This window comes from Zonotrichia leucophrys, chromosome 2 (genome assembly GCF_028769735.1).
Source record: "Zonotrichia leucophrys gambelii isolate GWCS_2022_RI chromosome 2, RI_Zleu_2.0, whole genome shotgun sequence".
NCBI lineage: Eukaryota > Metazoa > Chordata > Aves > Passeriformes > Passerellidae > Zonotrichia > Zonotrichia leucophrys.
Window position 1 is genome coordinate 31,927,304 of NC_088171.1, and position 20,013 is coordinate 31,947,316.

General features: G+C 41.4%; 1 protein-coding gene across 2 annotated transcripts in view; it reads left to right on the forward strand.

Moving 5' to 3' along the window:
• The first annotated feature begins 4,216 nt into the window (after window positions 1-4,216).
• The window catches only part of ITGB8 (integrin subunit beta 8), a 49,840-nt gene continuing 34,043 nt past the window's right edge, over window positions 4,217-20,013 (forward strand). Inside the window, exons 1-2 of one of the 2 annotated variants that reach the window (XM_064704451.1) lie at window positions 4,217-4,734; window positions 19,389-19,474. In XM_064704451.1, coding sequence (XP_064560521.1) covers window positions 4,605-4,734; window positions 19,389-19,474 — 216 coding nt within the window. In that variant the 5' untranslated portion in view covers window positions 4,217-4,604. The remainder of the gene's footprint in view (window positions 4,735-19,388; window positions 19,475-20,013) is intronic. The other variant, XM_064704452.1, reaches the window with a different exon arrangement.

The window sequence follows — 20,013 nt, forward strand, 5'->3', positions numbered from 1 at the left end:
GTTCAGATGCTGCCAGATAGTTTCATGCAGGCCTACTGAAGTTGCAAACCTAAGTAAGGTTTGTAAATTCACATAAAATATCCACCTGAAATCAAAGTAAGCCTTCACAAAAAATTAAATAGATTATTGGACAATGTGGATTACTGTTTTACAGTAAAATGGACCATTTTCTCTTTGTGCCATATACTTCAGGAAGTTTAGTAGCATGGGCTAGTAAATAAGGTAGGTATTAATGAAAAAAATAAGGAAAAATACTATTTTGGGGAGTAAAGATTTTTTCTAGTTTGGAAACTGACATTGCCAGGTCTTACCAGAACTGAGGCTAGAACTAAAACCAATGTGCACAGTTTTAATATCTTATGAGGAAATGCATCACATTTTTCATCACATTTTCTTTTTCAGAATTAGAAAATAAAAGCACATTTTGTTAAAAAAATTGTGTACTGCATTAGGCAGCTGGAATTAAATGTAGAATTTTTCTGTATATAATAAACAGCATAGGTGGATTGTTCATAGTCTGTACTTCTGAGGAAAAGGCCTTCTTAGCAACTGTTTTTTTTGGGAATAGTCATCGATTTTGAATTATTCCATCATTTTTAATTGATGGAATATAATGGATTTGCACAATACACTGACCTTTTTAAATGAAACAGATGCAGTTTTAGATTCAAATATTGTATAAAGAAATGAACATAAGTGACAGCAAATGCAATTATATCTGACAGACAAGCATATGATTCTTTTTGTTAGTTATACTGCAAAAAAATTCAAATTTGCATGTCAGTGGGATTGAGCAAAACCAACAAGTCCAAAACAATTACTATACTCTTGCAGGATTTTATACTATTAAAATGGGGAAGTTGGAGGAAAGTAGAATTAATTTAACAACACCAAAATGCTTTTTACGGGGATTTTAATTGTGTCTAAGATTCCATAATAATGTAAGAAATCACAAGATTGGATAAATAACACTTTTCATTTTAAAAAAGCTTTGATACTAGTTGCAAAATACCATCAATCTTCCCTTTGCCGTCCTGGTTTGGACTCTCCCCCAAGAAATGGCACATTATAGATGGTTGGAAACATTCAACCAAAAAAGGAACATGGTTTTTGTAAGAAAAGTTTTGGGGTTTTTGACCAGCTCTAGTTAACATTCATTGCAGATGCAATATTTTCAAAGCTGTTTCTTGAAAAGAGAGACTATTCACCAACAATGTGATAGACAATTGCATTTTGTTTCAATAAAGCAAATGTAAATACTGGAAAGAAGCCACAGTTATAACACTTCAAGAAATTCGGGATACATGTAATATAATAACACAGTTTCCACCACAAAAATTTGTAGAATAACTTAGTTTGGAAAAAGCCCCCTGAGGCCCAACCATCCCTCTGCTGAAAACAGGTTCAATTAGTTCAGTCTGCTTGGGAACACGTTCAGCTAAGTTTCAACTCTCTCCAAGGACAGAGATTCCACAAACACATTGCTTCAAGATTTCACAGCCCTGTGGATAGGACAATGGATTGAGACTCTAAATCCATTTCCAGTTGTGTTAAATTCCTTGTTACAGGAGTTTAGGAGTTACATACTCTCATATGTGACCTTGGATGGTTAAGTTTCTCCACCTGTAAGCCTAGAATTATTATTCAAAACTCCTGCCTAATTATATTATTGCATTATAAGCACAATAAATATTATTGTATATAGACAAAAATTGTCTAAATAACAATATATTCAAAGGTGCTATCACTGCAAAGTAAATGTTTTCACATCCTTGGATGTCACCGTGAGAAGAATGAAGCTAAAGAAATAGGGCATTTTACATAAAGCAGCAGACTATACTTTAAACTCTTACAGAAGCCTCTAGACATTGAGGCCTAAACTATTTGTATCTTCAGCTCTTAGCTCTTTTACTGGTGACTTTATTCAAAGTGCACAGTTCTCACCCAACACTGGCATCCTTTTTGTTATGTTTTCAGGGTTTAAGTTAATGACCAGAGTAGTTTCATTTTGGTAACCTTAGTATCAGATTTTTATGAAAATGATCCATGTTTATTCCTCCATATTAAACTGCAGGTATTGTCTTTCTGCCCAGAATACCAAATCTTTGCATGATGTTCTCATCAGGAGTAGTGCATGTAGTGACTGATTGCTACATGTATGATGAACAGCCTTTGCTTAGAAACTCAGAAGATAATTCATGCTCTTGAGAACATAGCCATTTTTTATGCTGTTTATGATAATTTACATTCTGTCTAATAAATAGTTTCATACACAATGTATCTGTATGGGATATCAGCTGTATCATTCCTCCCATCAGCACCACTTAGAACTATGCAGGTGAAAAATCCAAAATAGAGAGATCCCAGTTTCAGTCACTTTTGATTCTGATGGCATTTTGTTTAAAGATATTTCCTTGAATTTCTTGATGTATCATCTGAATCTTTTTTTTCCAGATACATTTGAATCACCATAAATTTGCAACATCATGATCTATAGACATTACAGTACCCAACAGGAGTAAATTGAGTTTGGTTCACCTGTCACAAGTGTATGTCATTTCAAATAGCACCCAACTGAGTTCTCAAGGGACATGTAGCTCTCCACCTACAGCGTTTGAGACTGTGACCTCTGAAATCATAGAGCTTTTAGGTTAAGAATGTCACAATCTTTGAAGTCCTGTAGATGTTGCATTTCTTTCTGAATGTCATTGCATATGGCTTTCTCACATCCCATATCCCCATTTGGGCTGTGACCACTCAAGGAATGATAGTCAGATGTCTGAAATGGGGGATTTTTCCAAAATGAAGCAAAAAACATGATACATCATTTAAAAACTCCCAGGAGTGGGACCACGAGATTGCTACATTGCCAGCTCTTCCTCAGCACTCTTGAACAAACCTACCGTGCTCAGTTTCTGACCTCTGACATTCAGATGCTAAACCATCCATAGCTTCCCAAGGCTTAGCACAGGATCTGAAAAGGCTTCTGCAGCCTTTCATTCGTAAAGACAGTGAAACAGCACATTATTTACACTGGTTGCATTTGCAGGATTTATTAACGTTGTACCCCGCATAGGCAGACTTGGATGCAGCACAGACATCTTTTTAGGATCCTGCGTGCACTGTCATCTGTTGCCGGCATCAGAAATGAAGGATGCCCTAGGGCTGGCCCTCAGAGACCCGAGGTCGGCACACCTACCCCGTAACGCCGCCGGGCGGGGCCCGGCCACCGGCTTGTGACAGGGCGACGTGCCCAGGTGGGTTACCTGCCGGCAAAACGCCTCCACCACCCAGAGCCTCCGCGGGGAGCGGAGCCCTGCAGAGGAGCACAGGGGCCGGAGATGCAGAGAGCTCCTCCGGGGAGCAGAGCGGGGCCAGGCGGGGCGGGGCGGCGGCCGAGATCGCACCTTGGCCCGGTGGGGCTTTCCTGGCCCGCAAGGCGCGGTACTTTCCGCACACGGTTAACCTTTGCGTTACTCCCACTGCGCCCGGAGGGGTGGAAACTCCGGGCAGAAATCATTCGGGGAGGGTGGTAAAGCAGGGGAGGTGGGTTTAGGTAGTGAAGTTTTGCCGGCCGCACCAGGGGCCGGCGTGGTGCTGCCAGCGGGAGGGCCCGGGGGAAACGGCGGCGCTCCTGGGGCCGCTGGGCAGCGCCGCGGGTTACGGAGGCGCTGACGGCGAGGGTCGCACAAGCAAGCGGCGGTGGGGTCACATGGAGCGAAGGCCGGCCCAGCCGGCGGAGCGGGGCGGAGCGGCTGCTACAGGGCCACGGCGGCCGGCGAAGTGCGGCGGGGGCCGGCGGCGCAGCGCTGTGCTCGCGGCCTTCGCCCGCCTCCCCCTCCGGGGGCAGCGGCCGTGCCGAGCTCGGGGAACCGCAACCGAAGCCGCCGCCAAACAAAGGCGCGGGCGGGCGCAGTGACTTCACCGCCGGGCCCGGGCCCGCCCCCGCATTCCCGCCCGCGGAACCTGCCCCGCTGCCGTCTCCTGGCAACCTGCGGGGAGCTGCGGGCCCGGCGCGCACCCTCCGCGCTGTGGGGCCCGACAGCGCGGCGCAGCGCCGCCGGCCGCGACCTCTGGCCCTCCCCTCCCCGTCCTCAGCAGACCCCGTCCCCCCGGCGCGGAGAGGCGGCCCCGGCGGCGGCGGGCAGCGCCCACCTGGCCCCGGCGGGGGCGGGCAGGGGGCGGCCGTCTCCGCCCCCCCCCGGCAGCCGCCCTCTCCGCCCGAGGGAGGTGCGGATCCGCCGCCGCCGCTCCCCGCGCGGTGCCAGGAGCCTCCCCGCGCCCCCCAGGCAGCGCGGGCGGCGAGGCGCCCCTGGCCCGCCGGGCTGGAGGCGGATGGAGGGAGCCAAGCTCCGCGCTCGGCCGGGGCCCCTCTGCCGCCGGAGGAGGGCCGGTCCTGGCGGGGCGCGGGGGCGCGGCAGGCGCTGCCCCCGAGATGCGGCGGCCCCCGCCCGCCCCTGCGAGCGCCCTACCTGTGCCGGGCCCGCCGCCGCCCCTCCCCCGGCCCCGCCGCCGCCGCCCCCGCGGGGGCCGGGACTGAGCGCGCCGCGGCGCCGAGACGCGGCCCCGAGAAGAGGGAGCGGGAGCAGTGCCGGCCGCGGCGCATGATGTGGGTGCCGCTGCTGGCGTGCCTCACCGCGGGGATCGTCTCCGTGCCCAGGTGCCAGCGCGGCCCCGGAGCCTTCCTTGGGGCGGCCCGGCTGCTGGCGGCCGTGCCGGGACTCTGCCAGCGCTGTAAGTGTCGGAGCGCCTAGGGCTGCTCGCCGTGCCCCGGCTGGCTGGGGCTGTGGCTGGGTTCGGTTCTGGCGCGGGGTCGTGCGGGGGCGGGGGGCTTGCCCGGGCCCGGCGGCTGCCTTGAGGCGCAGCGCTGACAGCTGGGACCGCCCGGCGCAACCGGCACTCGCCGGCCGGGCGGGCCGAGCTGGCGGGCGGACGGTACCTGCAGGGAGAGCCGGGCTGGAGCGGCTCCTGACCAAGCCTCACACGGCCGGGGCCAGCCCAGGATTGAACTGCCCACGCCGGGGGCGTCCCGCCTTTAAGGAGCCGTGGTAGCTCCCGGGAAGCCGGCGGGACTATCGCACTCCGGGGTGCTGCGGGTCCTGAAGTGCACCCTCCACAACACTCCGTGAAGCGGCACCCGCACCCGCCCGGGGAAGCGAGCTAGGGATGGACAGTTCTTGGGGATGGCAACACTTTGTTTTTACGTCGTTTCTATGGCATGCAATGGCAGGGTTAAATAGGGATAGAGCTACGAGAAGATTGTCTTCTGTTTACCTTGGGATAACGTGCATGTTGACAGTTTCCCGGGAGCTATCGTTCTCTGGTGAAAAAGGCTCTGATGAATGTGGGTAACCCCTCGTGTTGTGGAATTGCTTCTCAAAGCCCCCAGCATAAGTTTTAATGTGTGCAGGCTGAGGGGGGTTTGTGCAAATGCACCTTAGTGCAGCAGTTGACAGAGCAAGCAGGTTAGTGTAGTATTTCATAATTATTTAGCTAGCAGTGATCATAAAAGCAGATCTGGTTGTCAGTCATCTTTCTGTATTTTTTCTGTTTGTGGAATAATTGGCATTTCCCAGCTTAAGCCTGGAGCTGATTTAAAATGTTAACATGTAGCCTCTGAAACTAAGATTTACAATGGGAACAATATATTAGTCTTAAGTTCTTCATTGCATATGTGACAAATTCATGCCTAATTCAGTAGGATTTGCCCAGTGCTATTAAAAACAATGGAATAATTTGTTAACTTTCACAGGATAATTTATTTTACTTTTTTGGCTTTGTACTTTGAATTCAGAACCAAACTAAATGTCAATAGGAAAAATAAAATATATTATTAAATTTCTTATGAAACATGACATCTCGTGTGTAGTATCCCAGATTTTTTTTTTTATACAGTGCAATTGAGTTGAAAGGCTAATTGAAACTTTATGAAGAGGATGGTTCTGTGCCTGAATGCAGTGTTGTGCTTGCTCATGAGTGTAGTTCCTGGGTACATACTAGTGCAAATAATGCATCAGAACAGAATGCCACAGGGGGGAGGTTGTGCATGGGGCTTTTGTGCCAAAAGATGCTTGCTGCCTTTGTTGTGCTTCATAGTGAAAATATATATGGGCAATGCGTCATGGGTTATGTGTTTATTGTGACAACAGCTCTCAGATTGGGCAGGCTGTAACTCACATAGACCTTGTTTTTTCCTTTTCATTTGAAACCTCTGCTAATTCATGAAAGCTGAAAGCACACTGAATTCTTTCCTTCATACATAATCACTTTATAGGCTACAGCCGCAGTTGAAGCAAGAAGAGTGTTTTGTTTTGTTTTTCTGTGAATGAACACGTGAAATTTTTTGTTATTATTAATGTTATTTGTGATTTTTTACATTTGGCTGTGGTAGCCAGTGCAGCACCACCTGGATTCTTTGAATGTCTGCAGGCTGCTTTGAGAGAGACTGGGCAGCAGCTCCATGTACAGATATTTGGCAGCATGGCTTTGTTCAAGCAGCCACTCCTCTCTGCTTCTGCATCGACAGTGCTGGGCATGGAGAAAAGCATCATGCTGTTCCTGTGCCATCAGCAAGTCCAGTTTATTTATGTGCAGAGTTGGCAGAACCTGCATATCTGTTGCACTGAATCTCCAGTTCTAAAAGAGACTGGAATTAATATGAAATGTACATGGAACCCAAATTTATTTAATTCTTTTTGGAGCATTTGTGGCTCTTTAATTGAAAAATTGAGAGCTTTATACTACCTGAGGTATTTGTTCTGCAAACTGCAGTTTGAGATGAGAGTCATTGCTTGGGGATAAGTAAAGGTAGAATTTGGTGCAGGGTTTGAAGTTATAATGAGTACAAAAGGAAATCTCACAGTGCTGTAAATTTGCAATTCCCAAATTACAGGTCCTGTAAGCTCAGATAAAAAGAGTAGTGTTGCTGCCTTCTACAAAGAGCCCCTTGTTCAATAAGTCTCACCAAAAGGAAATTTGCAGTTCAGTAAGCCAATTATAACAAATACCTGACATAAGAATCAAGCTAGTTCTGTAGGGATTTCTACAGATCTGTGCATTTATGTTGGAGCATTAAACCTGACAAACTCCTAAAGGTGTAAACCAGTGAACTGAATAAAAGCTGGATTCTGCAGCAAAAGCATGTGTATGCATTGTGCTAACCTGTTGAGTAAATGCTTGCTTCAGTGAATACAGTTCCCTTGCCTTGTTCAGAAACCAACTGCTGAAACTCTTATTTTTTACCTGCTGTATAAGCACAGGGGTTATGTGGGGTTCAAGTACTGAAGAATGACTGATTGGTCAGGGTTAATAGATGACATTAGTTCTAATCTCCACAGTGTCCCAAAACCAGTTATAATTAATATTAAATTATGAAAATGAAGGTATTTGGTGCTTTCCAAAATACTCAGGGAGTTATTCCTCTATGATGCTCAAATAAACACAGTGTACTTGTGATGTGCAAAGAGGAATGGGATGGAATGAAAATCTTTATGTCTGAACTAAAAGTTGGGGAACAGTCACACAGTAATTCTCTTAGATAATTGTGATTGACAGGTCTCTTTAAATACCAACTTTAAATGTTTGTATTTTCAGTCTTCTTGAGAGTGTGATTTGGAAAGACCACTGGGGAAAGTAGGGGATCTGTGATCATGAAGGGGTCAGTTGTTAATTGATTTATGCCAATTGCATGACTTCTGATTCGTTAATTTTCTCCCATCAAGGTCTTTGGTGCTTCGCCAGTCTGGTCACATCCGATTTCCATGTGACCCCTCTAGTCAGAAAGTTTTATAAACCATTACTCGTGTTACTTCTCAAAGGAATAAGGAAAGCTATTCAAGCCACCCATGGAAGTTTTTGAAGAGAGGTGATCGAGAAATGTCTCATGACACACACACAAGCACACAATAAAGTCTGAAATAAAAGATATATCATGATAGCTTTAATTGGCGTTTGTCTGTTAATTCTCTTGTGTACCCATGTGGCCCATTTTCTATTGAGTCTCAGTGGAAGAAGCTGTGTTATATGGAATACCCAACACTGAGCCAGTTTGGCATTTCCTGAGGCTTAAAACAATGCAAGAAGAGAAGACCCATTTTCCGTTTCCTGAGTCTGCCTGGGTGATCTGCTCCTGAGGGCTAATGGACCATCTTTGGGAAAGCCAACCTTTTGGAAACCAGCATTTGGGGAAAAACAACCTGGCAGTTTGAGCAGGCTGTAAGCTGCAGTTCTGAGAAATGGTGAGGGAGAGGTTTGTTTATGTGCACATTGCTCAAGGAGCATATTTTGCCAATGACATGAATACATTTGCTTTGCAAATTGTGCACTTTTCATAATCGGTTGCAATTTCATGTCTCTGGGGGGCTTCTGTGGTAAGGTGTTTTTTTTTATTTTATGGTTTTTGCAAATTGAATGAAACTCATTGCATGTGTAGTGTTTACAGTGTTTTCATGCTACAGGTGTTTGAGATGAGGCTGGGGAAAGAGAGGAGAGGGGCAGTTTATGAACTAGAAGAGCAATAACCATTCTCTTGGTGCTCTGGAAAGGTTGCCTCTGTTAGTTTGGATATGCTGTTGCTGAGGAAACTTGTCAAGGCAGTCTGAAGAGTGCATGCATCAGAAATACTCTCTACAGTTTGAAGAGGCAGTTGCTTCTTTTTGGGCCTTTAAACTGGAACTGCAACAACTGAGAAAAGAAAAATTAGACCCCATTAGTCAAGAGGCCTAAATGAATAAATTTGATTTTCCGTACAATCTAAGTTTAATTTATTTCACTTCCCCAGACCATTGGAAAGATGTCAGAATGTGAACTTCATGGAAGCTAAATGACCCCCATTCCACAAGCAGACATTAAAATGTCATATTATAACCACCCTTATACTTTATAGAGCACTTAAATACCGGTAATAGTTTTCAAATCCCTGTGAAGAATTTGTGATGACTTATCCATGTTCTGTCTTGAGTTTGGGACAATTAGAACTAATTACCATAGGAGAAGAAAAATGGAAGATATTTTATTTAGAAATTGTGTAAGTTGACATGGGCTGCTGATATTTATCAAGACTTTTTAATAACAGTTAACAGTTGGACCAGAGGATTTAAAGGATCTTTTCCAGCCTAAATGATGCTATGATTCAGGGAGGTACTCCTGTGCCTACATGTGCCTTTCTTATCCTCATCTCTGAAAAGTTCCCCCACTTATATGAAGGTGGAATCATTCAGGACAAAAACTCAAAGAGAAGCCTCAGACAGGTGCATATGAACTTAAGTTTTTCATGAGATATGTATCAATCTAGAGGATTACTGGTAGACTTGGCAGTATTGGGTTGATCTTAGTGGTCCTTTCCAACCTAAATTAGTCTGATTCTATGCTATGATTCTGTGAATAGGCCTGATGTAAGGAACATTAACCTTAATTTATAAATTAAATCTTTTAAAATATACATTGTTGATTTTTTCAACAATGTATATTTTAAAAACTGATTATAGAAAAAGTGTACTTTCTTAGTTCAGAATAGGTGTATCTAAGGCAGTGATTGAATGAGTTCTGTCAGGGTAAGAAGAACAAGTGGAATAGCTTGGTGTTCTGACCTTTAAAGTTTGTTTAGTGTTCTTAAAATATATAAATGGCACTAAAGTTGTATGTTATATTTTCAAAACTTATATATGTGAACTATTCAGAGCTTTTGCTGTAACTGGTAATCTAGACATCTTGGTATAAATTTGACTTCTCAAGATGAATTTACTGAAAACAGAAGAGTGGAGAAGGATGTAGTTTCCGTTTTGTTAATAAACTTTCTTTGTTTTGGGGTTTTTTTTTAATAAAATTCTTAAGACCTCAGTGCTTCTCTTTCTACTTGCAACCTCCTTTTCAGCAAAATCTTGTTTTCAAAGTTGCTGTATCTCCTCTACTAATTGCTGACTTCTGTTTAACCAGTGGAAAGATGTAATAATTCTTTCTCATCTGCTTAGGCAAACATAATTTTTGATGGACAAAGTAGGATATGGTCTGTTATTCTTTTCTAAGTACTTGAACTTCATTAATTTTTTTCCTTTTGGCAGTTTACATAAATGGACTTGGGCTATTTAGTTTAACTTTTGGGAAGGAAGTGGGGCTCTAATGAATTAGTTCACTGTACACTGTAATGGAACCTTTCTCCAAGAAGAAAAGTAAGCTTCTTGCCAGCCATTCAGGATTCCCCCTTGTTCTGGTGGCAGAACAAGAATAACCCCTTGAGCAAAATGTAAGTGTTTCAGGATGATCAGAATTTACAGCATTAGAAAGCTGCCAAAAAAGCAACTTCTAGCTGAGGCTAAATTGGCCTAAATTGAAAACTTTGCAAAGCTCATAATTGACTTTTTTCTTTATATGTTTCTCTGCTTCCCATGACTTCATTGTCATATGCCTGTGGTAACTTCTTGGTATTTACCCATGGTGACAATAATAATGAGTCTGAAGTATTTATGGTCATCAAAAGATGCTGAGACAAATATTTTAACTATGGTTATTGGAGAAAGAAATTTCTGTAGCTTTAGGCAGGTCAAATGATGTTCCTGCATGTTTGATTTTCATTTTACTTCAGGCCTGTTCTCTGCCCACTGATTTGGGAGTTAGGTTGTTAGCAGCAGTAGTTCATTGGGTTCAAATATTGAAGACTGGTATTTTTGGTGTTTTGCTGTTGTAGCAGTGTTATGAATACAGCTGCATGGTGTATGGTGACATCACAAAAGTAGTCCAGTAGCTACCCTTTCTAAAATAAATTCTGTTCCTTCTCTATGTTCAAGGGAATTAGGCTAAGTGAATTCTGTTTGTTCTATACTTGAGAGTACAATTTATTTCCACCTTATCTCTGCAGGGTGGAAAGGGTTAGTACTGTGCTGAGGACAACTTGCTTCTCTCAGATGAGATCTTCTTCCCAAAATCAACCAAGTTCCCATCTTTTTGCTCAAACAAGACTACCAGGAAATAAGAAAACTTGTAACAACTTACACAATGGCATGAATGGCACAAAGTAACTAAATAAAACTAATGACATCAGCAAGCAGCCTCTTCCAAGCTAAGCAAAGTTGTTGGAGTGCATTTTGCTGTTAGAAATGTTGTGGCATTACTTCAGAACGTTAAATAAACCACTACCTGTTTAAAGCCTAGAATTTGCACGTTTGAAGTCTGTCTCTTAAGAGAGCATTTAAGCTGCACCTGCAGACCCTACACAAATGTGAATACTTCCTTGAAAGAGCAGAAGGAGAAGCTTGCATTCAAACAGTCTGTGAGCACCTGTAGTTTACTTATAATTAGTATGTGAGTCCGTATATTTTATAGCCCACTGCCATATTTTGTGTAATCTTTGCCCTCAAATTATAAAATTTAACAGGCTAAACCTAAAATAGATGTTGTGCAGTGTCTGTTCCTAGACAGGTGGGTTGGGTTTTGAGGTTTTTAATTATGAAAAAAATCCCAGAAAGTTTTTTACCAATTTGTCTCAGGGACAATAACCATCTTTGGAGATTGAAAATCCTATTGAAAAGCAGATTACTGAAATAACAAATACCATAGACTTGGTATTCTAGAAAACAGTAACATTTTTTAAATAGCCCTCTTGAATAAATGCTCCTCCCAATCTTGTGGACTACATACAAATCCTTAGGGAATGGTGGTTATCCTCTCTGATACCAGTCTTAGCTTTTATTTCATATTCTTGAGGTTTTCTCATTGCAAGTGTAAACTATGTATGTTCAATGATCTGTCTCCCTAATCCACACGTGCACAGCTTTTGGTTTGTTTCAGGAAAATCTTGTGTAAAAGCACAATTCAGTTTATCATTTTGTGTTCAGAGCTGAGGGACTTGTTCCCCTAGGTCGTCAGCTCGGGAATTTCGAACTAGAATAGATTTGTTCCAAACCACCATGTTTGCAGATAAATGAGAATGAAGTAAGCTATTTGCATTGCTATGGACTAAGAATCTATCAGGTTGTCTTTGGTGACACTGTGTGGGACGAAATAGCCCTGAGCTATTAGGATCCTCTGCACTGCTGCTGGGTATGTGAATGGAGAGACAGTGCCAGGATGAGGTCATGCTCCTATAGGGCAGAAAGCAGCAATTTGGTGATGATTAGACATGCAATAAAAGGGTACTTTAGAGAAACAATTAGGGGTTGAAGGCCTGGTTTAAGGAGGTACAGCTATAGAAGATGGTGGGAGATAAAGCTTGGGCTGGTCTTTTATTCAAGGTTGATCTTCTTAAGCAGGCAGAAAATAGTCATTTTTATCTACCTTTATAACCATCGTGACCTCCTGATTAGGTAAGACTTTATAGAATACACAGGAAAATACCAACCATTCTGGGCTGTTGATAGGCTACCTGTGAGCAGTGCTTACTAATACAAAAGAAATTAAATTAGCAGTGGTATATGGCAGTAGCCATTCCAGGCTTTGCTGAAGCAGCATGACTGTATTCAAGCTGGTCTACTCTGAGGGAGTTTCTAGCAGCTGTGGATGACTGGAGTACAGTTTTTCCTATGCCCATGTTCCATCCTAGGAAACTGAATGAACACAACTCCACACATCTTGAAGTTTCCTTGAAATCAAGGGATTAAAAAAAACCAAACTTTTTAAGCTCCCTGGTTCCATATGCTTTGCATTTTTATTGGTGTAAAGCTGTACAAACAGGACCATCAAACCTGTGCCATAGAAGCATTGGCTTTTATGACTGTGGGAAATTAGTCTGTTCTAATGATATAATCCTAGTAAATTTTCCTGTATGTTTTATTTGCAAGAGACAGGATAGATTAGTTTCTGAAGCCAAGTAGGCTTTGACTCATTGTTTGCAGGCATGAATTGCATCAACAAAATGTAACCATCTCCCAGAAAAGCAGGAAGTTTCATGGAAAGGAGAGGCTACAAGTAAAGTTGGCCAAGAGACAAAAAAAATTTCAAGGTTGCATTGCTTGTTTTCATTCTGTATTGTCGCTTGGGAACAAAGTCAGACTGGAGTAGTCAATAGTTCTGTCTCTCATAGTCAAGGCCATGTCTGAGGCTGTGGTTTGAATGTTGTGTTTTTGAGTCCTAACTGCAGTACCAGTGGCTACTACAGGTAGTACCTTTTCAAAAAGGCTGTTATATGAACCTTTCGGGAAAAAAAAACCCTTCAAAATTGCTATATGTAGGTGAAAAACTTGGGTTGCTGTGCATCTGTCTGAGGCTTATGTTCCCCAAGTTTTCATCTTAATGTGCAACCTTCATGTACGTGCTGGAACTTTTCAGAGAGATGAGGATAAGAAAGACACAGGTGGGCTCAGAGAATTTCAGAAGTATCTCCTTGAATCATAGCATCATTTAGTCTGGAAAAGACCCTCAAGATTCTCAACCTAACCCAGCACAAGCCCACCACTAAATCATGTTCCTAAGCATCACATCCACATGTCCAGTGGATGATGGCTCTACCATTTCCCTGGGCAGCCTGTTCCAAGGCTTGACAGCCCTTTCAGTGAAGATATTTTTCCTGATATCCAATCTAAACCTTCCCCAGCACAACTTGAGGCCATTTTGTGTTAATGTTTGTTAGCTGGGAGAAGAGGCCAACCTCCACCTTGCTGCAATATCCTTTTCAGATAATTGTAGAAGATGATAAGCCCCCCTCCCCACCCCTGAGCCTCCATTTCTCTAGATTAAACCACTCTAGCTCCCTCAGCTGCCCCTATTAAGACTTGTGCCACACCCTTCCCCAGCTCCCTTGCCTTTCTCTGGGCATGCTCCAGAATCTCAATGTCTTTTTCACCAGCAGCTTTCCAGCCCCTTTTCCCCCCAACCTGTAGTGCCACATGGGCTTGTTCTGACTGAAATGCTGAACCCGGCACTTCCCCTTATTGATCTTTATATAACTACCTCAAAGCTTAATGTGAATATCCTCTCTAATTACAGAAGTGTCCATTCGCTTTTTGGGAACTCCATGTCAATGTGCCTTTACAGAGCAGACTTTCAAAGCATTTTCTATCCTCCAGCATCAGCTATGACTCTTGTTCTCTGCCAGGGCTTTCCCAATGCTATGCTGACAGAGGTGTCCTCCCCTTTTGTCTGCGCTGTTCAGCTGAAATCCAGTGTCAGCTCTCTCCAGTGACGTCATTCAGACCTTGCACAATGTGCAAAAAAGGAAGATCTTGGTGGTTTTTCCTGCGTGCTTTGCAAAGGCACAAATTCACGCAGGGCAGACTTCTGCATGACTTTGCATTTTAATGGCTTTGTAAATCACCTGTGTAGCTGTAACTAATGACTCTCATGTTTAAAAGGTACTTTCTTCATAAGGTAATGCAGATTAATTTGGGAACCCCAAAACTCTCGGTGTGTGTGTAGGGGAGGATAAAATGGTAAAGTTAGGAATGGGAAGTCCCTATCAGTATGAGGAGTTGTTCACTAGTGATTATTTTCATTGCATTTATTTAGATGTGCAAAGACTTATTCGATTCTCACCTCTGCCTCTTACCACTTCTGTAACCACATTATGGTTTATCTCTTCCAGTTCCATTTTTCCTATTAGGAACACTGTAAAAGTTGATTGGTTTGGTTTGGAGGGGTTTTTATCTTGTTTGTTTGTTTGGAAAGGTGTTTTACTCATGTGCCAGATTTACAGAAGTATTTTTTGAGAGCTCAGAATTTAATAGTGTTTTTCACCTTTCTTTTATACATCTTTATTTTCATAGCAAAAACATGTCCTCTGCCATGCAGAGTTTTAGTTTACTGCTTCTTTTGTTACTGGCAAAAAACATTTTAAAATCAGTGTGCAGCTTAGATTCTTTCTGTCTCAATAGTGAAACTAAAGTGCCCAAAAGTTAATGACGAAATGAAACAACTTAACAAATGCCATATGAAATAGAAAAAATGGGAGAGGAAAGAAAAGTTGTTTGGTATTCTTTTGAAGTAATCTTAGAATTTTATTATAAAGCATAAAAAGTGTACAGTATTCAAGTTGAGATCTCGTTTCCTGGCCAAGGTTGAGTACCTTTTAAAGCTGATTTTGAGGTATACCTTGTAATCTTATTGGAAAATCTGGTGATGTCATAGTGTGTTTTTAAGGTATGGCACAAAAGGCAGAGAGAATTATTTCTTATTTAGAAAAAAAAAAAGGGGGGGGGGGAAATCCCTAATTCCAGGACTAGGTTTTAGGATTGGCAGTTAAAGCACAGACACTCATTTTTTTTTCCTGTAATCTGAGCAAGTAACTGTCCAACATAATAATCATGGAAAAATAATCCCTCCTCTGTAGCATTTTTATGATGCTTTTCATTGTGCCTGCCTGCCCAGCCAGAGCGAGTGGGGAAGCCCGGTGTTAGGGGGGACGGCCACTGCCTGTCCCCTCTGCAGGGTCCTGCTGCTCTGCTCTGAAGACAGAAAAGTGAAAGTAACTGCGGTTTACTGCATAAAAGCTGCAGCTTTCCTCATAAATTAGGCCATACATGAGCTAGTGAAGGCCTCATTCATTATCTGTGCAGGGGGATAGCCTGGCTGATGGCTGCCCTAGAACAAGATTAGATGCACAATTGAAGGAAAACCAGCTCTGTGGAAGCTGGATATTTTCCTATCTGCTTGCCTCAATGAGTGCTCACCAGTGTGAGGGCCATGATCAGGGAACAAAAGCTGCAAGCTATATTTTGGCTTTCTCTTTTAAGAAAGCAAGTGGTACACCCTCCAAAGCCAGCACAAGCGTGTACCAACTGTGAAGCTGATACAAATCCAAATTCTTGGCTGTACTTGAACAAAGTGCTGTCTGTTTGAAAACCTGTTTAACATCCCCCTCTGAGACGCCAGAGTGCTTTATTGCTATTTCATCTCTGAGATAAATACCCTGATTGTGATAAGGTTACTTTCATAATAAGGAGGCAGGATATAATTATAACATATAGGATGTTTGTCTTGCCTTGATCCCTTCTTGTTGCAGACAGTCTAGGCTTGCCACACCTGTGATCACTGTAAATAGCTGCAGTTGATGGAGCATGGTTGTAATTTTGTGGAGTAGGCTGGAAAAGTGTAGTTTAACCTGATGCACTTTTTATTATATGCATATGCCTTCGCAGTTCTCAGCACAGAATTTGGCCCCTGTCGAAAATACCTTTTGGCATACATCAGTTCAAACTACGCCAGTAGAAACTAGCCCTTAGCTTTGGCTGAACAGTAACTCAGTCTTGTCTGGACTCTGTTTTCGGTGAAGTGGCAGGAAAAATCTCCGTTCTTTTTTAAGTCAACTCATAAAAAAATATTTCTTGCTTTACCATGGTTTTTTAAAGCAACCAAAAAGTTTATATTTCAACAGTTATGGTTTAAGTGTAGGTTTACAGCTAAATACTAAATATTTGATGAATGAAAGCATGTCCATAAATGTTACTGTTATTATGGACTATGTACTTGGGAACCAGAGTAGTGATGTAGACAGAACAATAAATAAAGAAATTAATTCAACTTTTTCAAGTTTCTTGTTATTAAAAACATAAAATTTCAACCTTTTGTTCCAATGGTACCAGGCTTCTCTATTGCCAATCTGCGACTTAATGTTATGAAAATTGAGCTCTTGAGACTGGAGAGTTATCAGCAAAGAGTTTTGCATCCAGGAGTACTGTATATCTCATTTGTTAATGTGATCACACTGAAACTAGATTTTAAGATATTGTTTCTGACTTAGCAGTCTGCAAAGTCAGAAAGACACAGACTCCCCCTATGTTTTACTGGACAGGCTGTATTAATAAACTAAATCAAGTTTCAATAGATTCAATAAACTAATCATACAGTTATTTTTCAGTCAGCTTTCCAATGCATCTGGAAAATGGCACATAGACACATATTGTTGGGGTTTTTAGGAAGTGCATATTAAAAAAGGTGTTAATATTGTGCTATGTGGTCAATGGCATTTAAATTAAAGTATGTGTTTTGCAGATAGGATTATATGTTTTAAGAAAGGAGTCTCAGATATTATTGCAGAAAATTAATTAGGCCATACTTATTATTTGGCTTACTTGGTTTACTGATTGCAATGACTAGGAATTAATCTTCCTTATTCCGTATCTGAATAGCTCGAAACACAGGTTTCTCATTTTTTCATGTCAGCTATTTATTCTTATCAGACCAGCTCTGTCTCTTGCAATGAATATTAACTTGAATGGGTAACCTCAAAATTCATGTAATTTTCTCCCTATTTTGCTCCATGGTGGTCTTAAAACCACTATTAGGCTGCAGATCAGCAACTTATATTTTTCCTTGTCCTTTGACACTTTACTGAATTTATCACTCTCTTTTTCTTGTAACGCCTTTCATCTCTGCTATCTTTGATATCCAGTTGAAGATGGGAGGGGTGTTTGTATGCCAAGAACAATTACATTCCTTTTATTTTTATTCTTTCAACAACTTTTCATTCTGACTCTTTGCACTTTATGAATACTGTCTAAAAAAGGATCTGTGGCAAGGTCTACAACCCTGTACATGTCAGTACCTACTCAAAATCTTCATACTTTTTCCCCTCTCCTGCAGTATGTGGTAACATTTTCTATGGCCTCTAGGACTGCTCTTTCAGAGTGCAGAACTAGAACTGCATAAAGTACAGTTGCTGTCTTCTTATAATTACAAAAAAAAGTTTTATTGTGTTAGTGCTGAATGAACTTGCTCTCATTTCACATCCAAGTAAAACTTGCTATGCTTGTTTTTATAACAAAAGGAAACAAAAAAATCCCTTCAGATTTTGTCTTGTTCTTTTCGTTCTCCTTAGCAACTCCTTCTTTATTTATCCCTACCAACCTCTCCCACCCTTTAATCAGTTTTCCCTGCATTCCAGCACTTTCCTGGTCTGCTTTTCAACTTACTGTTTATATCATACCTGTAGCTCTCCTTTTCATTTATGCTTTTTTTCATCACATTGCCTTCATGGCAAAAATTGTCAGCAGCAGTTGATATGAAATAGAAATGTTGGTTTGACCTTTGAAATTAATTAAATTGCCACTAATCTACACATTATCAGTATAATGCTACAGCTTTGCTGCACTAGGCTTGTTAATACTGGTGTATGTGTTGTTGATAATAATAACAATGTGCAAATTGTGATTAGTGCCTTGCATCAGCCATCGTTCTAAGTGACCTCTTGAATACTAGGTGTTTATATGATACAGGATCTCATCTTAGAATCCACAGATGAAATCAGCAAAATAAATTTTAAAAAAAGGTATTTTAGTACATATTCTCCTAATGCAACTGCTCACTATAAGAAGTTTGTCTTATTGCCTAAAAAGAAAGATGGTTTGCTTTATTATTTCACGTTAGAAGGAAATAATCTCAGACAATCATGTCATCAAAACTTTGGATGAAAACCAAACTCTTCATCAAACTGTTTTGATATGCTGTTTTGATATGATGATGCACACTATCACAATGGACCAACTAACATATGTAGCCTTTGTATGTAGAAATTAAATTTATTTTACTCCCTTTATATTTTCTAATATGGCATGCTGAACATGCCAGAAAGCAATGTTGTTTAACACAGTACTACCGAGCTGTGCATTTTGGGCCCTCCATATAACTCCTAGCAGGTGACCTCTGTCTTCTTTAGAGGTGCACTGGTCTGCAAGAGGCTTGTGCTCAACATGGTGAAAGGATACACTAATGTTGACATTCTAGCTGAGCTGACCCAGTCCCTTGAAAAGACTCTTCTTCTCCATACCAACTGCCAAAGTTTCATAGGAAAGAGTAGTAACTTAAGCAATGATCTATAAAACAAAGACGTGAAAAGGATATAAAGGACTTTGCTGGTAGACATGTAAGTAGGCACAATTTTTGCAATTGTTGGTACAGAATGATGTGTCTTCAATCTGTGACACATGTAGTGTTGGATTCATTTCTATTTGCTTCTGGAAAAGAAAATCTTCCTCTTCTGGGAAACTATTCATTGCAAAAATGAATATGCAGAGGGAGAATATTTATAGAAGGTGAGAAAATACTTTGGGTTTCATGAGGAGTGAATAATGAATAATTCAGTCAAGTGTAAATGACTTAAAGGGAAAATGTCTATGAAATGATAAGCTACCTTGTAAATTCATTTCTCTTAGGCAGTAAATCAGCAAGATACATGCCAAAGATAAACTTGCACTTCAAAATTATTCTAAATCAGGATCTTAAAAATTTGGCCTTGTTAATTTTGAATGGAGTTTATTCAATTTGTGCAAATATTTCTAGACTGTAGAGAGAAGAAAATTCTGTTCCATTGCCACAGTGCCTTTGTTATGTTCTACTTCTGTTTTAATATATTGTCATCACTCTGAATCTGGAGAAGTCATTTTTGAAATGTTGGTTTAAAATTAGATATTTTACAATTTCACATATCATCATAAATCATGAATGTTTGGGTTTGTATTTCATTGCAGCGGAAAGCAGATGTGCCACTTCAAATGCAGTAACATGCACAAAGTGTCTTGCTTTGGGTCCAGAGTGTGGATGGTGTGCTCAAGAGGTATGGCATTTTGCTTAATTACATTTGACTTTATATTTTAGCTGCTTCTGATCTTTATAAAGACCTTTAAACTGAGAAAATTATAGTGAGAAATAGCAAGAAAATCTTTAAATGACCCCTAGAGACAGAACCTGAGAAATCATGTGAAATACATTTTGTTTCCAAAGGAGAAAATGCAACCTTTTATTTGGAAAATTGCAGTAATTTTAAATAAAGTGAGACCTTCCTAATGCATTCCATCTGCTTTGTAGACAGCTTTGGCAGACTTACAGTAACTTTGAGATTTTAACAGTTTTTGGCTTCCAAAGCAAAATTACTTATCAGTACTTTAAGTCCTTATCATATATGAAAACAAGTCTATACATATATGTCTATTGCATTTAGCAAAAGGTTCTGCTAACAGTGGAGTTGACTTCAGCTTCACCCTATATTATGATCCTATCACAAATGGAAAAAATTATGCTTTTCTCATTTTGACACTGGAAACTATCAGTTCTGAGACTTGGCACGGAAGATAGATCTTAGGTAGCAAGAATTAT